The sequence below is a fragment of the Artemia franciscana genome, chromosome 14 (genome assembly GCF_032884065.1).
Source record: "Artemia franciscana chromosome 14, ASM3288406v1, whole genome shotgun sequence".
Lineage (NCBI taxonomy): Eukaryota > Metazoa > Arthropoda > Branchiopoda > Anostraca > Artemiidae > Artemia > Artemia franciscana.
Window position 1 is genome coordinate 13,364,086 of NC_088876.1, and position 19,755 is coordinate 13,383,840.

A 19,755-nucleotide genomic window follows, 5' to 3' on the forward strand; every position below is an offset into this window, starting at 1 on the left:
TCGCAACTCTACTTTTTAAAACAATAAAAAACTTTAGCGTAAGGAGCGGGGTGTCGAGGATGAAAAGCCCCTTCATATACGGAGTAATTTCTGTTCGTTTTAAGTTTTAGTGTCGCTCCTTACTTTCATTTCAAAAAACTTGTTTTTTTATTTAATATATTTAAAATCAGCATTAAAATGCGATTCTTTTGATGTAACTATTGGTATCGAAATTCCATTTTTTTAAGTTTCGGTTACTATTGAGCCGGGTCGCTGTAAACTACAGTTCGTTACCACGAACTGTTTGATCGTTGTTAGAAACTGGATTTGTTTGAATAATCAAATATCTTTGAGAATTAAATGATGACTATTCAGAACCACCTGAACTATGAAACCTGATAAGACCAAGAGAACATCCCGAACAAATTTAATTTAAAATGGGTGAAAATTAACAACCTGGACTATCAAATGAGACAAGAACCAAAAAATAATTTAATTTATAACGGGTGAAAATTAAGAACCTGGACTATCAAATGAGACAAAAACCAAAAAATGAAAATTTACAAGTAGGCCTATTATGAACGATAATTCGTTCGAAGAAAGAAGTTTTTGTCCCACCACCTGAACGATGAACAGATCTACAAGCTTGACCGTCATGTAAAACTTGACCAATAAGGGATGCTAAAGTAAAGGACGTTCGCAAATTTTCTTAAATAATAAAAATCCAAAATAAAGTAGAGAGAAAAATGATGTTAGAAGATAGGTGACAGACGAGTCAAAACGTGCCAAAGTTGAAAATAATAGTCATGATAATTGGGTTTAAAATTTTGGCATTGACAAGGTCATCAATGCTTTCCCCCTTTGCAGTTCAAAACCTCAAAAAAGGAAACCAAAAGGTTTAAATTTGGTAGAAATTTAGAAATTGGAATTGCTTGAATAATCAAATATGTTTTTAATTACAGTAATGAAAACGCATTAAGTTGTTTAAAGAGCAAAAAAATGGTAATTGCAAAAATATTTGTGTCTATTTTAATGAGAGATTACAGCAATTCAAAAACATTAAAAAAGAAACCAAAAGTTTGAAGATTAGTTAACATTTGGTGTTAGAAATCGGACTGGCTTCAATAATCAAATATCTTTGAAAAGACTTTGTTTGCAAAGACATATCAGTATGAAAAACTTTTCAAGAGGTAGACACAAAAAATAGAAATTTACAAGTGTTATAAATGATAGTTCGTTGGAAGAAAAAGAACGTTTTATCCCACCACCTCAACAGTTAACAAATCAACAACCTGGGCTATCATTTAACACCAGACCAATAAGGGCAACTAAAGCAAAGGGCATTGGCATTATATTCACAATGGGTGAAAGTCAACAATCCGGACTATCAAATGAGACAAGAACTAAAACATGAAAATTTACAAGCGTCATAAATGATAATTCTTTGGAAGAAAACAAGTTTTTGTTCCACCATTTAAACCATTAACAAATCTACAACCTAGACCATCATGTAAGACTAGACCAATAAAGGCAGCTAAACCAAAGAGCATTTTTAAATTGTCTGAAATAATGAAAATCCAAAATAAAGAAGAAAGAAAAATGTGGTTAGAAGATAAGCGACAACGAGAATCAAAACTTGCCAAAATTGAAAAGGATATTTATGATGAATGGGTTTAAGATTTTGACATGGATAAGGTCATCGATGCTTACCATGCCTTTGTTAGGAAAAGAAAGGTTCAGCGTTATGATTTTTATGACGATAAAAGACAAGCCAAGGCAAAAGTTAAAGGTCCAATGACAAAAAAAAATTACTTTACAAAGGAACCAATTCTAATTTAAGGTCATTTAAAATGTTTAAAGGGTTGACTGATGAAAGTAAAGCACAGAATATTTTGATTAGAGAACTAGTGAAAGTGAGAATCGCAACAACCAAAGAAAAAGGCATGGAACAAACGAAAGCGGGAATGAATTATATTTTTTTAACGATATTTTGTATTTAACGATATTTTGAACTGTGATCTTTGGTAGGAAACTGGAAAAGACCTATTTTTTATATATAACGTCTTAAGAAATTCAGTTTGATTATGTATGAATTAAGTGAGATTAAGATGAAAAAAATGGACAGTGAAATCTACAGTTGGAAAACAAGGAACTGGGATGACTGGCCACAAAACGATCTAAATAGGTCATGACTTTAAGAATGAATTCCTATTCTTCACAGGGTAGCTGTATTGGGCCTGTGGTTGCGTTATGACTTCATAAAAGGCTCAAATTGCCTGCGGTTAGAAGATAAGCTACAATAAGAATCCATATATAGAAGCCTGCCACGGGCCGAGAAATCTATGGAAGGTAAACAAGAAGGGTGTGTGAAAGCACAGGATGGCTGGCCCCCATCCCCCTATTGCCTCTTCCTGGCTGAAGGGCCTTAAGACAGAGATCAGCACCGCCGGTTTTGACCTCAAGGGCATAGTGCCACATCCTTTATCCATGCAAATAAATGGTTCTCCACAATGACAATTTTCAAAACAAAACTGATTTTATGATGGCATGATTTCATGGTACGTTTGCAGACGAGAAACCCCTTCCCCCTTCTTCTCTTTCGAAAAAAAGAGCGTAGGTATTCATTAAATGGGCAAAACACGAATTTTACAACTTAATAATTTCTAACATCCTGTTAGTAGCTCATTGTTTTACAAACAAATTGGCGTTCGCGCACCATTTCTTACTGTTTAAGTGAAATTGCTTTGTAAGGGATATTATCTACTTAATTTAGACTAAACTCGTAATCCTGCGGGAACATATAACTAACTTTAGTCGAACACAAAGTGTCTTAGACAGTGGCGTCGTTGAGGTGGGGAGGGGGCAGCCCCCCCAATGATTTGAAAAGAAAAACTATAAATTATTGAGTAGCTATATAACTGTCGATCGGTTTAAGTGTCAAATTTGCTCTTTCCTTTGAGCAGAATTATTTTTCATTAATCCATGCTCGTTTTAACATAAAGAAAGCGAGAAGAATAGGGCCTCCATTACACTTCATAATATGCTCAGCATTAACATTTTCCACATATACTGCCTTTGAAATTTTATCATCAACTAAAATTGTGAGCCTGGCTAATTGCAAAATTGAAAAATGTTCTTTGCTTCCTATTTCGCCATGTTTTCTCTGGTCAATTTTTCCCCTGATATTTAAGGTACTTATACTTCCTATAATCTGTTGGTTTAATATTAGATTCTCTTGAAAACTTTCCAAAAATGGAAATGGATACACTTTTTACAACTGCAAATAGGACACAAATGGAATCATTGAAGAATAAGAAGGTAGATATACAGTGAATACAATTTCCTGGAAAAAAATCATTAAAAAAGAAAATAAGACTTAGGGCTGTTTGTAATGGTAGTCGTACTATAACTCGATAAATCAGATCAGGTGTAGTTTGGTAACGGAATTTGGTAGCAGGAGATATGCTCCAGGAATCACTTAATTGTTTTAATTTTCAGTATTTAATTGAAAATCTGATTCTCTTATATGTCGTTGAAATGCCTAATAAGCGCTGATAACGTCCTATTCCATAAGTTTTGGATTCATATACTAACCAATGAACGACAGCGCTACCTGTGGGACATTTATTTCTGCATCAGCATGCTGTATAAAATGTCTGCTGACAATAGAATGAAGTGAATTTAAACAAAGTATGTATATTTTTCTGACGATTTAGAAATTTTGTGTGCACGTATAAGCGTTACCAACCCATTCTCTTTTTCTATTATTATCAGTTCTATCATGCAGCGCTAGGAGAGCGAGTTTTGCTTGTGAAGAGAATTATAGACACAAAATTGACATTCAGTGTGCCCCCCCCCCCTCTGGAAATGTATACCCTCCGTTCTCCAATTTACACAAGAATAACTTTTGCGTAGCTTAGAAGTCGATTTTCCCTTCCTATTGGCATTGGCAATCGTTAAAGGTCCAATGGCAACTCCAATTGGGAATTGGCAATCGATTGTACAACTTTGAAATGGAGTCGCTTTTTAAATGTGGGGAATATGTCACTATATAATGTTACATCATCTGTGGTAATACTTTGACTTATCATGCATCTTTACTTAGACACATGCATCTTTATTTTATTAATATAAATCGGGGAAACCACAGACAAATCAATTTAAAAAGAAATCATAAATAATATTTCGGTATCACTAAAATAAAATAAATATTACAGAGTCAAAATCAGTCAAATTATGATCAGACGAACAGCACGATACCCAGGGCTATCAGAACAGAGCTTGCTCTAATTATGAAATTAAGTATCCTGTCGTGGGCGTGAGGTTGGGAGAAGTGGGGGGGATATGTACTGCAGCATTAGTTTTGAATCTGGCTGAAAAAACTGACTGTGTACGACATTTACCTTCGCCAACCCGAAAAGTAGTTTACGCTATGCTATTGTCGTCTGCAGTAGCTCATTGCTGACAATTTTAGTAATAGCCAACAACCGGGCCTTATATTTATGACTGTTTTGTGTGTTTTTTATTGTTTATAATGTAAAATATAATGTTTTCAAATTCAACGAGCAGCGTGTTCATTAAATAATTACTTTTCTTCACAACCGCTGGAATAGTATCTACTTCAATAGCACCCCTCTTCCCCTCCCCCCTAATAAAAATACTGTTTCTACGACCCTTGTCTTGGATACCGTGTTTAGAGTGACTGATCTAGCACAGATAATCATATTTGATTAATGTATTCATGCGTTAAAGAGTGTGTCCATGAATAACTAAGGTATATTTTCATTCCTTTGAATTTCACTTTTTAGGATGGCATTTTCCTATATACTTGAACCTGCAGAAAAATTTTCTATGTGGCTATTTCCTGTGTCTAAGAAATGTCTTTATGTTTGATTGGTTTTTCTTCTGGTTATATACTTGACAATGTAATCAGATGACAAAACACCAGTCAACAAATGCAGCCAAAGACAAAGAAAGGCTACGTCGTACATATCTACCGTGCGCACTTTCTTGGTACAACCTTTTCAATGCATACTTCTGCAAAGGTAGGAAATCGCCTTAAGATCAGCCTATAGGGTTTCTCCTATGAGATTTTGAAGTTTTAGTTTCGCACTAAAACCTGTTTATTGCTTATCCTCTTTCTAAAAAACCTATTGTACTGCCTCCCTATCCCCGTTTAAGGCTTGGACCTGTTTGTACCTATTTTTATGCAGTCCAATAAACATCCTATTTCACTTCATTCTAGGAGAGCTAAAGATCTAAATTTTTGTTGCAAGTCTAACAAAAAGAGATAATTGAATTTCCTGGGCTTGACCCTCGAAGGATAATATTTTTTAATGTGATACTTAACGTTGAACCTTTCTAGCTTTCTACTAGATTTGATTTAAATTCTTTTCAAGCTTATACCTCATAATTTCTTTTCCGCATGGAAACAAGATTTAAAGTAGCTTCAACCAGACACTTACGATTTGCCCCTACTATCATATGACATTCATACCTTTTCTTCACCCTTTATAATCCTCCTCCCTGGTGCAAAATAGTGGATTCTTCTTGGAAGTAAATTCTTAATTACTGAACTGGATGTCTAGATAGTGCTAATATGTAAAACGAGAAAATATAATTGCAAGAGACCTAGTTGATTTATAACGAAAAAAGAAATCACCAATACAACAGCACAAACACATTAAAAAAAAAAGAGAGACAGAAGGAGAAAAGGAAGACTGTTTCCCTACATTAGTAATTAATATAGATCAGTACTTGAATGAGGCCTTAACCCTACTCATCCATACAATCACATAGATCAAACAGCATAGCCATACACAATCAACCATAAAGAATAATCCGTGGACAGGCAGTCATGTCGTCAATAAGTATAAGTCGCCATTTACCAAACAATAAAAACAATAAAGACAAATAATTCAGAGGTAACAACCCAACACAAGGGCTCATCAGGAGAATGAGCCCTTATATATGTATATATATATATATATATATATATATATATATATATATATATATATATATATATATATATATATATATATATATTTATATTATATATACGGTTATTTGCTTCTGCTACCCATACCTAGTGCGGCATGCCAACTATATTTGCATTAGAATGGCTTAAACAACTAATAGGTAGGGGGATTCGAGAAGGAATCCGCCCTGGAACCCTGGTGTTATCCTTCCTATTGTCCCGGGGCTAATCTAGAACTCCTAAATCATTGGAGCTACCACACACAGCTCGAAGAGAATAAAGATATTAGGAAGGGTGAGTAGGACTAAAAGTAGTGTCTTGACAAAAAATTTGGTCGTTCCTACTCTTAGTTAACATTTACTTGCATTCTTGTCAAAAAGACATAGAGTTCTTTTGCGATGCTATTCGGGATTGCCTTGAACGTATTGTATGGTTACACATGTTTTTAATTTATACACTTCCGCAGCGCGCAAGGTAGTTGCTTACAACTTTATGCAGCTATACTAGTCATTCTTAAAATAGCGTTGAAAAGCGCCTACTGCATTCAAAGATGAACCGGCTATTGTTTTTATTAAGTTGTTGTTTCAGTGTATATGGGGATAATTTTTTGATACTTCATCCTGTCTATGTTGGAAGCCATGAATTTACTTTGAGGAACCTAGGTGAATTATTAGTCAAAAGAGGTCATAGTGTTTCTCAGGTAGGCTAAGATTATCCAGTTTACATTTTATCTTTGACACAACTTTTAATTATGCTTATTTACTTCATGGCTGTTGTGAATTTTTTGCCGCTGGAAAATTTTTCGGTTTCGTGAAGAAACACAATATCTATTGAATACACTAATTAGAAATATTGCCAATTGATCGTAACAGATTGACCCCTGGAAATGTAGAAGAGACTCAGATTTTCAAAATTTACATTTTAGGGAATTCACCTTTGCTTTTTTATGCTGGAACGAGAACGGACGATTCTTTTCTGCACGTTTAAAATACTGATTGCAACCTTTTTTAGTTTTGACTCATGAAGTAGCCTACAGTGTTTGGTGTCAATACACAACCGGGGCTACTGAGAAGCTCCTAAGCCGTTCTTAGGGGGGGGGGGGGTGGCAAGAAAGTTGCCCCAGGTGCCGTGGCTTGGGGTCTCTACGTGTTGATCCGACTGCTTACTTTGATTCGGCTTTTTATGCTTTTATTTGAGTCGGGAAGAGGCGCTTTAATTAATTCTTCCCCAGGCACCACCAAACCTAGGAACAGCTCTGGAAGGAAACGTTATAAAATTCTGAAAACAACTTAAAATCCCAAAAAACTTACTTCTATCGTTGCTAAATGTGCTTCAGTTTGCTCTACCCCTAGCCCACCATCTAACGTGCAAATTTTTAGCCCAATTATGTATTTCCAATGCAATTAGCGATGCGTCACTCTTGTCTGACGTTGACGAAATCAAAAACCGAAACACACGGGGAAGTATATAATTTCGGGCTGTATATTTGCACATTAGGAGGAAGTCAAGTAAAATGAAGCATTCTCAGGAATGATATTAGTAAGTATTTTATGACTTTTTAAAGTTGTTTTCACACTTGTATTTTATGACTTTTTAAAGTTGTTTTCACACTTGTATTTTAGGACTTTTTAAATTTGTTTTAAATGTATATATTAACTATTTATCTTGTACGGACAACTTGACTTTTCAGGAACGAATGCTCTACCGTGCATCCTTACTTCCTCTGTAACTGGAAGCTTAATATTAGGTTTTTGATACTTTAAAATCGATTGGCTATTTCAAGATTTTCATTTGATAGCAACTTGACAAATCAATTTTTTTGGTAACTTAAAAAGTGCACTAGAACTTTTAACTTCCATTCGAATGAGCCCTTTTCCGAAGTTCTAAGCTCATTGGTTCGATACTATCACCCGTGAGAAAAAAAAAGAAAAGTAAACAAATAAATACGCATCCACAATTTTGCTTCTGGGAAAAATTCAAAATCCCACATTTTTGTATATAGGACTATAGGAGCCTGAAACCTCAACATTAGAGTCCTCTGATTTGGTGAACATATTGATGTGATTTTCATTGAGAATGCTTAGCAAATTAAGGGATTTTTTCCTTTTTTTTTTAAATCAGGCAGATATTCTCGGGCTCGTAGCTTTTTATGGGTAACATGAAACTTAATGAAATTAGTGGTACTTGTATGATATAGCCCCGACCGCTCAATAAGTGCAAGTTAGGTTAATCCTAATGAAATATACCTAAGTATGATAAAAAATATAATACTTTAGGATTAAATTTGGGCTATATATTTGCACATTAGGGGGGTGGGGATAGAGTATTGTGTGTCTGCATGCAACATATGTTAGGTCCAATTATTTTGCATATTATGACTAAGAATTGTTTCTAACTTCACGCTGTCCAAATACTTTACTTACAATATACGTATAAATTATACGTTTCCCTTCTATTCTGTCACTTTTCTTTGTCTTGTCTCATGCTAAGCTGAAAGAAACTGAACAAAGAAACCGGTTATATGGTGCGTCAATGGATAAGCAACTTAAGTGGTCGGGGCTATATCATACAAGTAACAAATTAACATTTTTAGAATTAGTATAAAAAGCCAATCCTTGTGGTGTATTGAATAAGAAAAATACAATTTTCTCCTAGTGAAAGTAAGGAGCAACATTAAAACTTAAAACTAACAGAAATTATTTCATATATGAGGGGGGATTCTCCCTCCTCAATACCCCTTCCTTCACTCTAAAGTTTTTAGTACTTCTAAGAAGGTTCAGATTCTAATTAGACGGCCCTTGTGTTTCAGGAGTCATTTTTAAAGAATAAGTTAAAGCATAAGTTTTAGTCTTACCCCTAGGGGCTGTGGAGATCATGTCATCTCCAAAGGCATAGTTTTTGGACAATTTATCTATGCTGAACAAAATGGCTATCTCAAAATTTAGATCGGACTCTATTTGAGAAGAAAGGATGTTTGAGCGGGGATAGTTGCCCTCCAATATTTTCGGTCACTTAAAAAGGGAACTGGAACTTCCAGTTTCCGTCCAAATGAGCCCTCTCCTGATCTTCTAGGACCATTGGTTCTGTACGATCACCCCTGGAAAGAACAAAGGAAAAAATAAAATAAAAATGACAAAATACCGGCAAGTTTTTCGGGCTCAAAGACCGCACGAATCTTCAAAACACGAATTTACATTCAGAGCTTGGCTTTGGTCGGGTTAAGTAAACCTTATTTGCATTACCCTAGCTTTATTTTAGGTTAATTTAGGTTACATTCGCTGATAAATATTTAGAATGTAATGTACAATTACCACTCTTTTATTCCATGCATTCCTTACCCAGTTTTAATTACACGACTATAATCTTAAGGGGATTCTATACTGTAAAGTCATATTTCGGGCCTCAGTGTCAGCTGACTGTCTCAAAGACAAAGGACCTGTTAGAAAACTCTGCCAGGGGAGTAACCACCCCTGGGTACATGGTTTTATTATGTTAGCTATTCATAATCTGTGGTTTGGGTATGAAATTTCATTGAAAAGACAATGCAATTATACACACCTTGCGTGAGCAATGCTTTCAATCGAAACTGGTAGCACCAAAGGAAAATGCCAGGTTGCCGAGCTGCTCAGATGATATTTTCTTTGAGCTGTTTTTTTTTTTATTTCCAATAGGTACGCAAAAACATTTTTAGGGACTGTCCTTTTCTGAATTTAAAGAATTCTGCTTTTTTAAACAAAAGAACAAGATTTGTGCCTTTTAATGATCCAAGTTTAATTAAAACTAAATATCTCTATCTTTAGCAGACAGAAGAGAAGTTAAACGGTTTTTCTAAGATTTTTGAGTAAGTAGGTATCAACTTTTAGTTTTCTGTCGTTTTTTCCGATCCTTTAACCAAGCTCTGCAAGTTCCAAATAATTTGGCAACATAAACTAAAACAGTTTATAATAGACGAAGTATGGCAATCCTTTAAGGAATTGAATCACATTATTGCTCTAAACAATAATTAAATAAAAAAACAAGTTTTTTTAACTGAAAGTAAGGAGCCACATTAAAACTTAAAACGAACAGAAATTTACTCCATATATGAAAGGGGCTTTTCCTCTTCAACGCCCCCCTCTTTACGCTAAAGTTTGACTCTTTCTCTTAACTCTACTTTTTAAAACAGTGAAAAAAACTTTAGCGTAAAGAGCGGAGAGTATACAATTAAAATTACCTTAAAAATATAAGCGTAAAATAAAATGTTTTTATTGATAACCGCAAAGTCTTTGAACATTATGTGATCAGGTATAATTTTGGTCTCGCCAGCTATAATATCTATTGTGAGCAATATACAATCTTAAATTGTAAGAAATATGCTTTAGTTTTACTTGAAATGAAGATCAAATAAGACATAATTTGAAATCCAAAAGCCCGGTTATTTCTCTCTATACAACCGTAAATTTCAAGCTATGGTACAAATTCTAAGGCTAGTCTATGGTCCTAATACTATCGGGATGGCTTTACTTCGAACTTGTCGACAAACTAATCTTGACATGTCCTTTTTAAAACCAAAACGAGAGCCAGACATTGAACTGAGCCATTGCGCAAAGTGATACCAAATTAAACGGAAAAAGCAACAATCCTAAAATACTTTATTTTTTGTTTTGTAAAAAGTGTCCTTAATTGGTTTGCTTTGATTGTACCAAGACTATATTATTTTGTGTTTTCAGTAAATTACTAGTTTTATATAATCCTAGAAACATATGGAAGTATATGTTCTATTCGTACTAATTTTATTGACATATATTAGATAGGCTGTGAAGTAATAATTTTTGTCCGTTTTAAGTTTCAACTTCGCTTTTTACTTCCCTCCAAAACACTTTATTTTTTAAATCAATTTTTACTCTCATTTTATTAAAATTTAATGCAGAAAGAACTTTTTGATTTATACCGAATAATATTTGTTCGTTTTAAGTTTTAATGTCACTCCTTAGGTTCAGTTAAAAACGTATTTTTTAGTATAATTTCTAATCATCATCGATCTAGGAAAGATAAGACACCTCCAAAAAAATACTGCAGACTACCTTGACAGCTACGAAAGACTTTCATTTTATAACAAAAAGATTGTTATACAAACTTAACAAAGCAATACATGTTTTTTCAGGAAAGTTTTTTTTATGAAAAAAAACTGTTTTTACTCGGTTCACTTCGCCTGAAAAAGCCGCAACGAAGACTGGGCATTATAAATTGCCTACTGACTAGCAGAAACTAGAAGGCTACTGTAACAAAAAGAGCTGTTTAAGGGCTCATTTAAAAGCGTATTTTTATACCTAATCACTTTTTATGAATTTGACTTGATACCATATTCCCATAAAGTACACTTTCGGTTGTTTCACCCATTTTTTTCCAGTGAAATGACCACAAAAAGATGCTTTGCAAAGCCTAGGCAGGAGCAAAACAGTAAGGGGGCAAGGACGTCCCTTCCCCTCAATTACTGCCGTTTGAACTAGCACACAGGTTTCATCGCAGAGTGATGTTTGAAGGTCCGATTTAAAACTGTTGATCATTCAAGCTTAACTTTTGGTAGATTTTCAGTTGAAAATTTTTAGTTTAAGGTGCTTTTTCGCAATAATCTTTTACTTTTAAGATGAGTAGGCGATTTATGAAACTTACGAAAAGGGTTTGGCTTCAAGAGTGCCGTGTTTATTGCTAGATGGCACTTATGGATGGTAAAATTGATAAAAAGCATGTAGATATGATTAATAGCTTTAAAAATGAGTGCATCACATTTGCAAAAATAGTGGATTTTCTGAAAAGTAATCATAAGAAGGGACAAACCATGATTGAAAGAAAAATCCAAGCAGGAATCTAAAGCATAGTCTAATTTGAAGTCCAGCGCTGTACTAACAGAACCACACATAAAATAATCTACTTTAATATATTGGTGTTTGTAGGACCTTAATTGTATAGATTATTAAGGAGGCCGGGAGGAGGAATATATGGAAGGTGTTCTTGCAGACCTCCAGTTAAGGGTTTTGGACCATATTATTACAATGATACCGTTTTATGCTTCCAAAATTTTACACTTAAGAAGTAGCGCCAAAAGTGTTGTTTTCAGTACTATATCTCACTTACAAATGATAGAATTGAAAAAAAAACTCGTAAATATGAGAAGAAGTTTTCAAATGAGCCATTAAACATCACTCTAAAAGGTTCTGGTTGCCCACTAGCCCCAGAATTCCACTTGAAACATGGCACCAAAAATTCCATTTTCAGTGCCATTTGAAACTTGCACGTGTTGGAGTACAGGTGTTGCAGATATGAGCAATATTTTTTATTTGAGCTATCAAAAATCTATTTACGATATTCTGGTAGCCCTCTAGCCCACCCCTTGAGAAATAGCATAAAAGGGGCCATTTTTCGTGCCATATGACGCTTGCAGATGACGGAATTTATATAAACCACATACATATGAGAAATATCTCTTGAATGAGCTCCTAAGCATCTCTTTATTATGTTTTCGTAGCCCGCTAGGCCTAGAAGAAAGAAGAAGAAAAAAGATCGTTTTAACTGTTTTTTTTAACTTTTAGTTAGTATGGGCAGTGGTTCGCTCTTTGCTAGGTTACAGCTACTGCTTCAACCATGACAAAGAGTTCATTGTAAATTCTCCCGATAAACTAGTTAATATTAAAAGCTGTGAAATCTAATAGATGGTAGAATTGGTATATACCTAGCAAATATAAACAATAACTTTTAATTCAGCCATTAAACATCTATCGTTGATGGTGTGGTAGCCTGCTAATGTTACAGCAGCTTACTGGTGAGCAGACGACTTATGAAACATACTAAGGGCACTGGGAGGTAAAGTGTAGCGAAGGGGTTCTTGTAAACCTCCATTTAAGGGTTCTGGAACATAACTATTACAATAGTACCTGTTTTTTACTTCAGAGCTTTTTCACTCAAGAAGTGGTACCAAACGTGTTGTTTTCAGTGCTATATCGTGCTTAAGAATGGTAGAACGGATAAAAAGCATGTAGATATGAGCAATAGCTTTCAAATGACCCATGAAACATAACACTTGAAGTTCTGCCTGCCCAATAGCCTCAGCTTTTCCACTTCAGACATGGCACCAAAAGTACCGTTCTTAGTGTCATATGGAACTTGCAGATGTTGGAATTTATAGTAAGAACATAAATATGATCCATATCTTTTATATGAGCTATAAAAAAAATATGTCTACTGTGTTCTGAAAGCCTGCTAGCGCCACCCCTTGAGAAATAGCACAAAAAGTGTCATTTTAGTGCCATATGGCACTTTCAGGTGGCAGGTTTATAAAAAGCACGTATATATGGAAAACAACTTTTGAATGAGCCATTAAGCATCTCTCTATGATGTTTTGGTAACCCGATAGGCCTGTGAAAAAAAAAAGGGGATCAGTGCTAGCGACACAAAAAAGTTATTTTCCTCGTTGTTCAAGGAAGGGGCCGTAATTTCCGTAAATAAGGTTTTTAGCCATGCCAAGTCCAATGGTACACTTTTGATTTTGATCTGGCGCCATTTTCGATGGGTTTCAGGTTTTTTTTGAAAACACCAAATATGTATTTTTGCAATAAACTATTAATTTTAAGACGAACCGAAATTATAGTTACTATTCTTGAATCAGTGTCAGATGGCAAGTTTTTACACTAGGCAGGTTTTTTCAAAATATGTTTTTTAAATTTTAGTTACTATGGGCTGTGGTTCGCTCTTTACTAGGTTGCAGCTGCTGCTGCTACCATGATTTGAATTTCCTTATTGCTTAGAATGAGTTTCGATATTTGGTAAAACTGACTATTCTTTGGGTTCTATGCTTTTAATTTACATGTCTCGCATAGAATGCAAACATGCGCTGTTGCCGAAAGTCGCTTTCCCTAATTCAAAAGCGTTTCCGTAATCTAAATCGAGAATATGTTTTTTGGACCGAAAAAAGTTTTTTGACAATATATGTAGATTTAAAAAGCGTTTGTTCCTACCGTATCTGTTCTCTCAGTTCGAATAAATTAAATACTCGTTAAAAATTAAACGTCCTTGTGTCCTTGTCAAATCCCGACCACACTCAAGAAGTGAAGTGAAACTATAATGAAATAGATTAAAAAATGATGAAAATATAATACTTTAATAAAAAATTATGGAAACTACACAAGAGAACTTGGAAAGCAGGGCGCCCAGAACCTATTTTATTAAATACATAATCTAGCCAAAATACCAACTCGATATATCAAGTGTTTAATTAAAATATACCTATATAGTAGTTTATTTTTCTCAGGCTAAGCTGATTATCTCCGAGAGCATCCTGAGATAAAGAGAGAAATCAGTTTTATTACAGAGAAAAAAGAGTGTTGGCGGGATTAAATGTGTTGGCTAAATTAAATGTGATGAGTGAGCAGAGACCTCTTGGAAGCCTAGTAAAATATTTCAAAATAGGTTTAAATACACTCATTAATTTAGAACATGACTGGATATTCGCTAGACAATTATTTCAAATCAATCATTGTAATTCATATTATTATTTTCGCATGGATGCCTTTTTGCTCATGATTTCAATCTGAACCAACATTTTATTATTGACTCCTTTTGTAAATGTCGGTTTATAATGCCTTATGATTCTAGTCTGAGCCCATCCTAAGTCTGGGTCTGTGCACTAATTGTTAAATCAATAAGATTCATGTATCTTGGCATAGATATTCATTTGAACCAAGTAAAGAAGCAATTTCTGCTGATTTTACCCAACAACCCAGTGATCCAGTCCAAGTCACAAAACGTGTCTTCCATTGGCATGCTTCCATCTATATATGAAGCGCAATTTTTACTTTGTGATTATAACAATCTTGCGAAATCTGATAAACAGGCAAATTCTCAAGTTCAATGCTAAGGCTGTACCTGTCTTTTTGCCTCTGTGGCATTTATAAGCTTGTTCTGTCGTTCGGATCAAGGACGCTGGTAGACACGTTCACAGGATTTTATTTTAGGGGGACTCTTGGATTTGTACGGGAAGGGGGAGGGCGTGAATTCGTCCAATATCAAGGAAAATAACAATTTATAAAAACACTATAGTTTTCCACTCGATAGTTATAAGTTAGAGAATCTGTATAATGCACCACAATAAATGTCTTCATGGTTGTAGCATCGGCTGGGATCTTATACAAAGCGAACCAAAGTCCCTAGTAACTAAAAGTTCGAAATGTGATTTCAAAGAAACTGCGCCTAGTGAGATATATTTCCAATAAATATTGTTTCAGAAATAATTAATTAAAAATAATTGTTGCATAAGTAAAAAGTGGATTGAAATTTAAATCAAACAAAAATTGTTGCTTCGAGAATTACGCAAAATATATATGCAAAACTAGCTACTTGTAGCATATCCCAGTTTCTATTGAATTGTAAAAGCCAATCCTTTACTGAAAACACAAAACCAACAACCCCCAGGAAAACATTTCGTTCTCTTGTGACCAGGAATTCTATGACTAGCCTCCAAAAGCAAAGACTTACTTAGTCTCTCAATACACTTTCAGCGACCATAAAGTTGATAACCTCCAGGATACAATTATAATTCTGTAAAAATCTCAAGGATTGAACCGTTCAAGCAGGGAGACACCGAGACAGCTGTCCCGGGCACCATGGCTGAGGGATTGCCCTCTTTGATCACATTTTTCACTTTGATTCGGCTTTTGTTGATGATGTTTGATTTGGGAACGGGACGCTGTAATTAATTTTCCCCCGGGTTCCAGTTTATTTTAGTTAGTTCTGCAAATATGTCTTGCGCAATTTGGGAAGTACTAATTTTAAGCTTCAACTTTGCTTTTTACTTCCCTAAGAAAAAAAATTGTTTTTTAAAATTAATTTTTTATCATAAAATTAATTTTATCACACAAAAAACCTTACAAAAACAAATTTGTTTAACTTGGCGATGAATCTGAAGAAGTCAACTGGATTGTTTTTTTTTATATAGGGAATTAAATATGCGTTTCACTTCTGGCCAAGGCCGTATCCAGGAGAGCTAGGGGATTTGAACCCCTCCCCCTTGGAATCTATCCTACCCGTAAAAACATGACAAAAAAGTGTTTATAAACCAATTTTTTAACTCTTTTCCATAAATGCATTCAATCAAAATTTTGAGATAGCCATTTCAGTCAAAATAGTTTAATAGTCAGATAACAAAACTCCCGGGTCAACGCAACCCCCCAGAGCCCGGGACAAGTGTTTTAAGGTATGCTCTGGAGGCTTATAAGGTTTTCATTGAAAGGGTGGTCACATAAATTTCGGAAAAGGCTCAATCAATTGGGAATCGGAAACTGTAATGCCCTTTTAAGAGTCAATAGTGACCGAAGGGCAACTAGCGCCTTCCATCCTCTACGACCTCTTTACCCCAAACGTATCTGATCAAAATTTTAAGATATCCCTTTAGTAAAAATAGTCCAAATATCATATAACAATGCCTATGGCGTTGATAAAACCCACAGAGCTCGGGGCAAGGTTTGGAAGTTATTCCTCGTGGGTATAAAAGCTTTATATGAAAGGTTTGGTCTTATAAATTTTGGAAAAAGCTCGTTTGATTAGAAATTTTAAGTTCTAGTTCCCTTTTTAGAGTCAAAAGTGATCAGAGGGTAATTATCCCCCACCCACTTTTCCACAAATGCATCCGATCGGAAGTTTCAAATAGCCATTTTGTTCAAAATAGTCCAAATATCATATAACAATGCCTTTGGGGTTGACACATCCCCCAAAAGCCTGGGGGCTAGGGTTTTAATCTATGTCCCGGGGGCATACGAGGTTTTAATTGAAGGAGTGGTTGTATAAACTCTGAAGGGGGCTCACTCGATTGGAAATACGAAGTTCTAGTGCCCTTTTTAATAGTCAATAGTAATCGAAGGGCAACTAGAACCCGTCCCACCCCACGCCCTCTTTACCCCAAATACATCCGATTAAAATTTAACATATCTCGTTTGTACAAAATACTCCAAAGATCATATAACAATGCCTACGGGGTTGACAAAACCCCCAGAGCCTGGGGCGAAGGCTGTAAGTTATTCCTCTGGGGTATATAAGCTTTTTATGGAAGGGTTGGTCTTATAAACTTTGGAAAAGGCTCATTTGATTGAAAATTGAAACTATTAGTTCCTTCTTAAAGGTCAAAAGTGATAAGTGGGCAATTAGCGCCCCCGCGCCCTCTTTTCCCCAAATGCATCTAATCATAACTTGAGATAGTTATTTTGTTCAAAATAGCCTAAAGATTACATAGCAATGCCTTCGGGATTGACACAATCCCCCAAAGCCCGTGGGAAAGGGCTGTAAGTTACAATTCTGTCAGTTATGTCTTATGTTATAAACCAATAAAAAAACTTCGGTAATAAAAACGAACCAAAATTAATTGAAAAAGCTTTGCACAAAAAGAAGTTTTTCAATGGATAGTAAAAAGCCATATTTAACTGAAGACCAGCAGAAATGAATTCTTATTTTAGTTCAAAATCAAAACGACCAGAAATTATAATTAAAGAAAAAATGAAACCCAAAACGAACAGAAATTAAAATTAACGATAATAGCAAACATAAAGATATCATGCACAAATTATAGACGGATAAATGAATCTTGAATAGCTTCAATTTTTTTTCCAAAGGTACTTCATATGGAAGGGATGTCGTATAAACTTCAGAGGATGCTCATTTTATTTGGAAAAGGAAGTTCCAGGGGCAGTTCTAGAGTCTGGGGGCAAGGATTGTAAGTTAAGCTCTTTGGCATATAAGCTTTTTGTGTTATAACTGGTCGTAAAAACTTGGAAGGAGGCTAATTTGATTGGAAACTGAAAATTCTAGTTCCTTTTTTAAGATTCCATTGTGATTACAGGGAAAGTGGCCCCCTTTCTAGGCTCTTTTCTCTGCAAATGCATCTCATGACAAGTTTTGAGATGGCCATTTGAAACTGAAAATTGTCCAAAGATCATGCAACAGCACGTCCGAGGTTGATACAACCCCTCAGAGCCCGGGGGCAAGAGCTTTAAGTAATAACCTGGATGTATATGAGGCTTATGTAGAAAGAGTGGTTGTATAAACATTAGACGAGCTTCATTTGGTTTGAAATTGAAAGTTCTAGTTCCCTTTTTAAGAGTAAAAAGGGATTGTAAGGAAACTAGTCCTCCCGCCGCGCACTCTTTTCCATGAATACATCTGATCGAAAATTTAGGACAGCTATTTTATCCAAAATAGTCCAAAGATCTTATAACAATACCTCTAGTGTTTACACAGCCCTAGAGCCCAGGAGCTATGGTTTTTAAGTTATATACCGGGGGTATCTAATACTTATATAAAAAGTGTGGCCGTACAAGGTTCGGAGGAGGCGCATTTGATTGGAAATTTAAAGTGTTAGTTTCCTTTTTAAGAGTCAAAAGTATTTGGGAGGGTAACTAGCTCCCCCCTTTGCCCCCTTTCTCTAAATACATCTGATCGAAAATTTGAGATACTCATTTTGCTCAAAATAGTCCAAATATCATATAGCAATGCCTTCAAGGTTGACACCCCCCCCCCCCCGAGTCCGGAGGCATGGGTTGTAAGTTATAAGGTATGTCAGTTATAAGTTTTATAAGTGTTGCTTAAGTCTAAGACGTGAAAAACAGTAGAAATATTCATGTTATAAAACTTATTATAATATTCATATTATAAACATGTTATAAAAGTGCCGTAGATGACTCAAGACCAACAGAAATTAATTCTTATTAATGTAATATATAGATTATTAAAACGACCAGATATTACTAATAAAGAGCAAATGAAACCCAAAACGAATATAAACTGAAATTAACGATCATAACAAACATAAAGATAACAGGTGCAAATATAGACGGATAAACAAATCTTAAATAGCTTCAACTTTTTATTCTTTATTTTTCCGGATGCACTTCATATGGAAGGGGTGTCGTATCAACTTTGGAGCAGGCTCATTAGATTTGGAATCGAAACATCTTGTGTCCATTTTCAGAGTCAAAAGTGATCCGGGGGAACTATCCCCCCTCCCACGTCCCCTTTTCTCAAAGTGCATTCGATCAAAATTTGAGATATCTATTTCGTTCAAAATATTCTGGAAGTCAAATAACTACGCGTCGGGGCTTGATAAAAACCCCAAAGCCCCGAGGGCAAAGGCTGTTAGTTATGTAAGCTGTCCATTATTAACGTGTAAGGCTCTTATGGAAGGGGTGACCGTATAGACTTTGGAGAAGGCTCATAAGATTTTAGATTAAGAGTCCTAGACCCCTTATTATAAGTCGAGAGAGATTGGGCAACCAGCCCCCCATGCCCTCTTTCCTCCAAATGCTTCCGATCAAAATTTTGATATAGCCACTTCGTTCAAAATAGTTCAAATTTCAAATATCTATAGTTGCAGGCTTGATATCCCCCAGACCTTGGGGCAAGGGCTGTAAGTTATGCAATTTGTTCGTTGTGAATATATAAGGTTTTTATGGAAGGGGTGGTTATGTAAACTTTGGATGGGGCTCATTTGATTGGAAACCCATAGTCCTAGTGCCCTTAATAAGAGTTGAAAGTGGCTGGAGGGTAACCGCCCCACCCCACCCCTTCTCACGCCGTTTATTTTGATACCTTGATACTTCCTTCACCTTGATACTTTATTACTTTGAAATCGTTATTTTGATACTAGTTTTGATACTTTGATGAAACTTTGACGTTGAAAAAAAGATGATTTTGAAATGGGGAATGTTGAAAAACTTGAAACTTTGGCAATGAAAAACGAAAAAAATTAATAAAAAAATTTTCCGAGAAAGAAGTTTTTT

General features: G+C 35.2%; 1 protein-coding gene across 4 annotated transcripts in view; it reads left to right on the top strand.

Annotated features, from left to right (window-relative positions):
• Positions 1–2,897: 2,897 nt before the first annotated feature.
• Positions 2,898–19,755, top strand: part of LOC136035340 (UDP-glucuronosyltransferase 2B19-like) — an 84,368-nt gene continuing 67,510 nt past the window's right edge. The window contains exon 1 of one of the 4 annotated variants that reach the window (XM_065717083.1): positions 2,898–3,669. Coding sequence is in view for 3 of the 4 variants with exons in the window: in XM_065717080.1 (XP_065573152.1) it covers positions 6,510–6,659 (150 nt within the window). In the remaining variant the exon portion in view is untranslated. Of the gene's footprint in view, positions 3,670–4,847; positions 5,025–6,432; positions 6,660–7,474; positions 7,499–19,755 lie in introns of those variants that run through there. The other 3 variants (XM_065717081.1, XM_065717080.1, XM_065717082.1) reach the window with 3 other exon arrangements.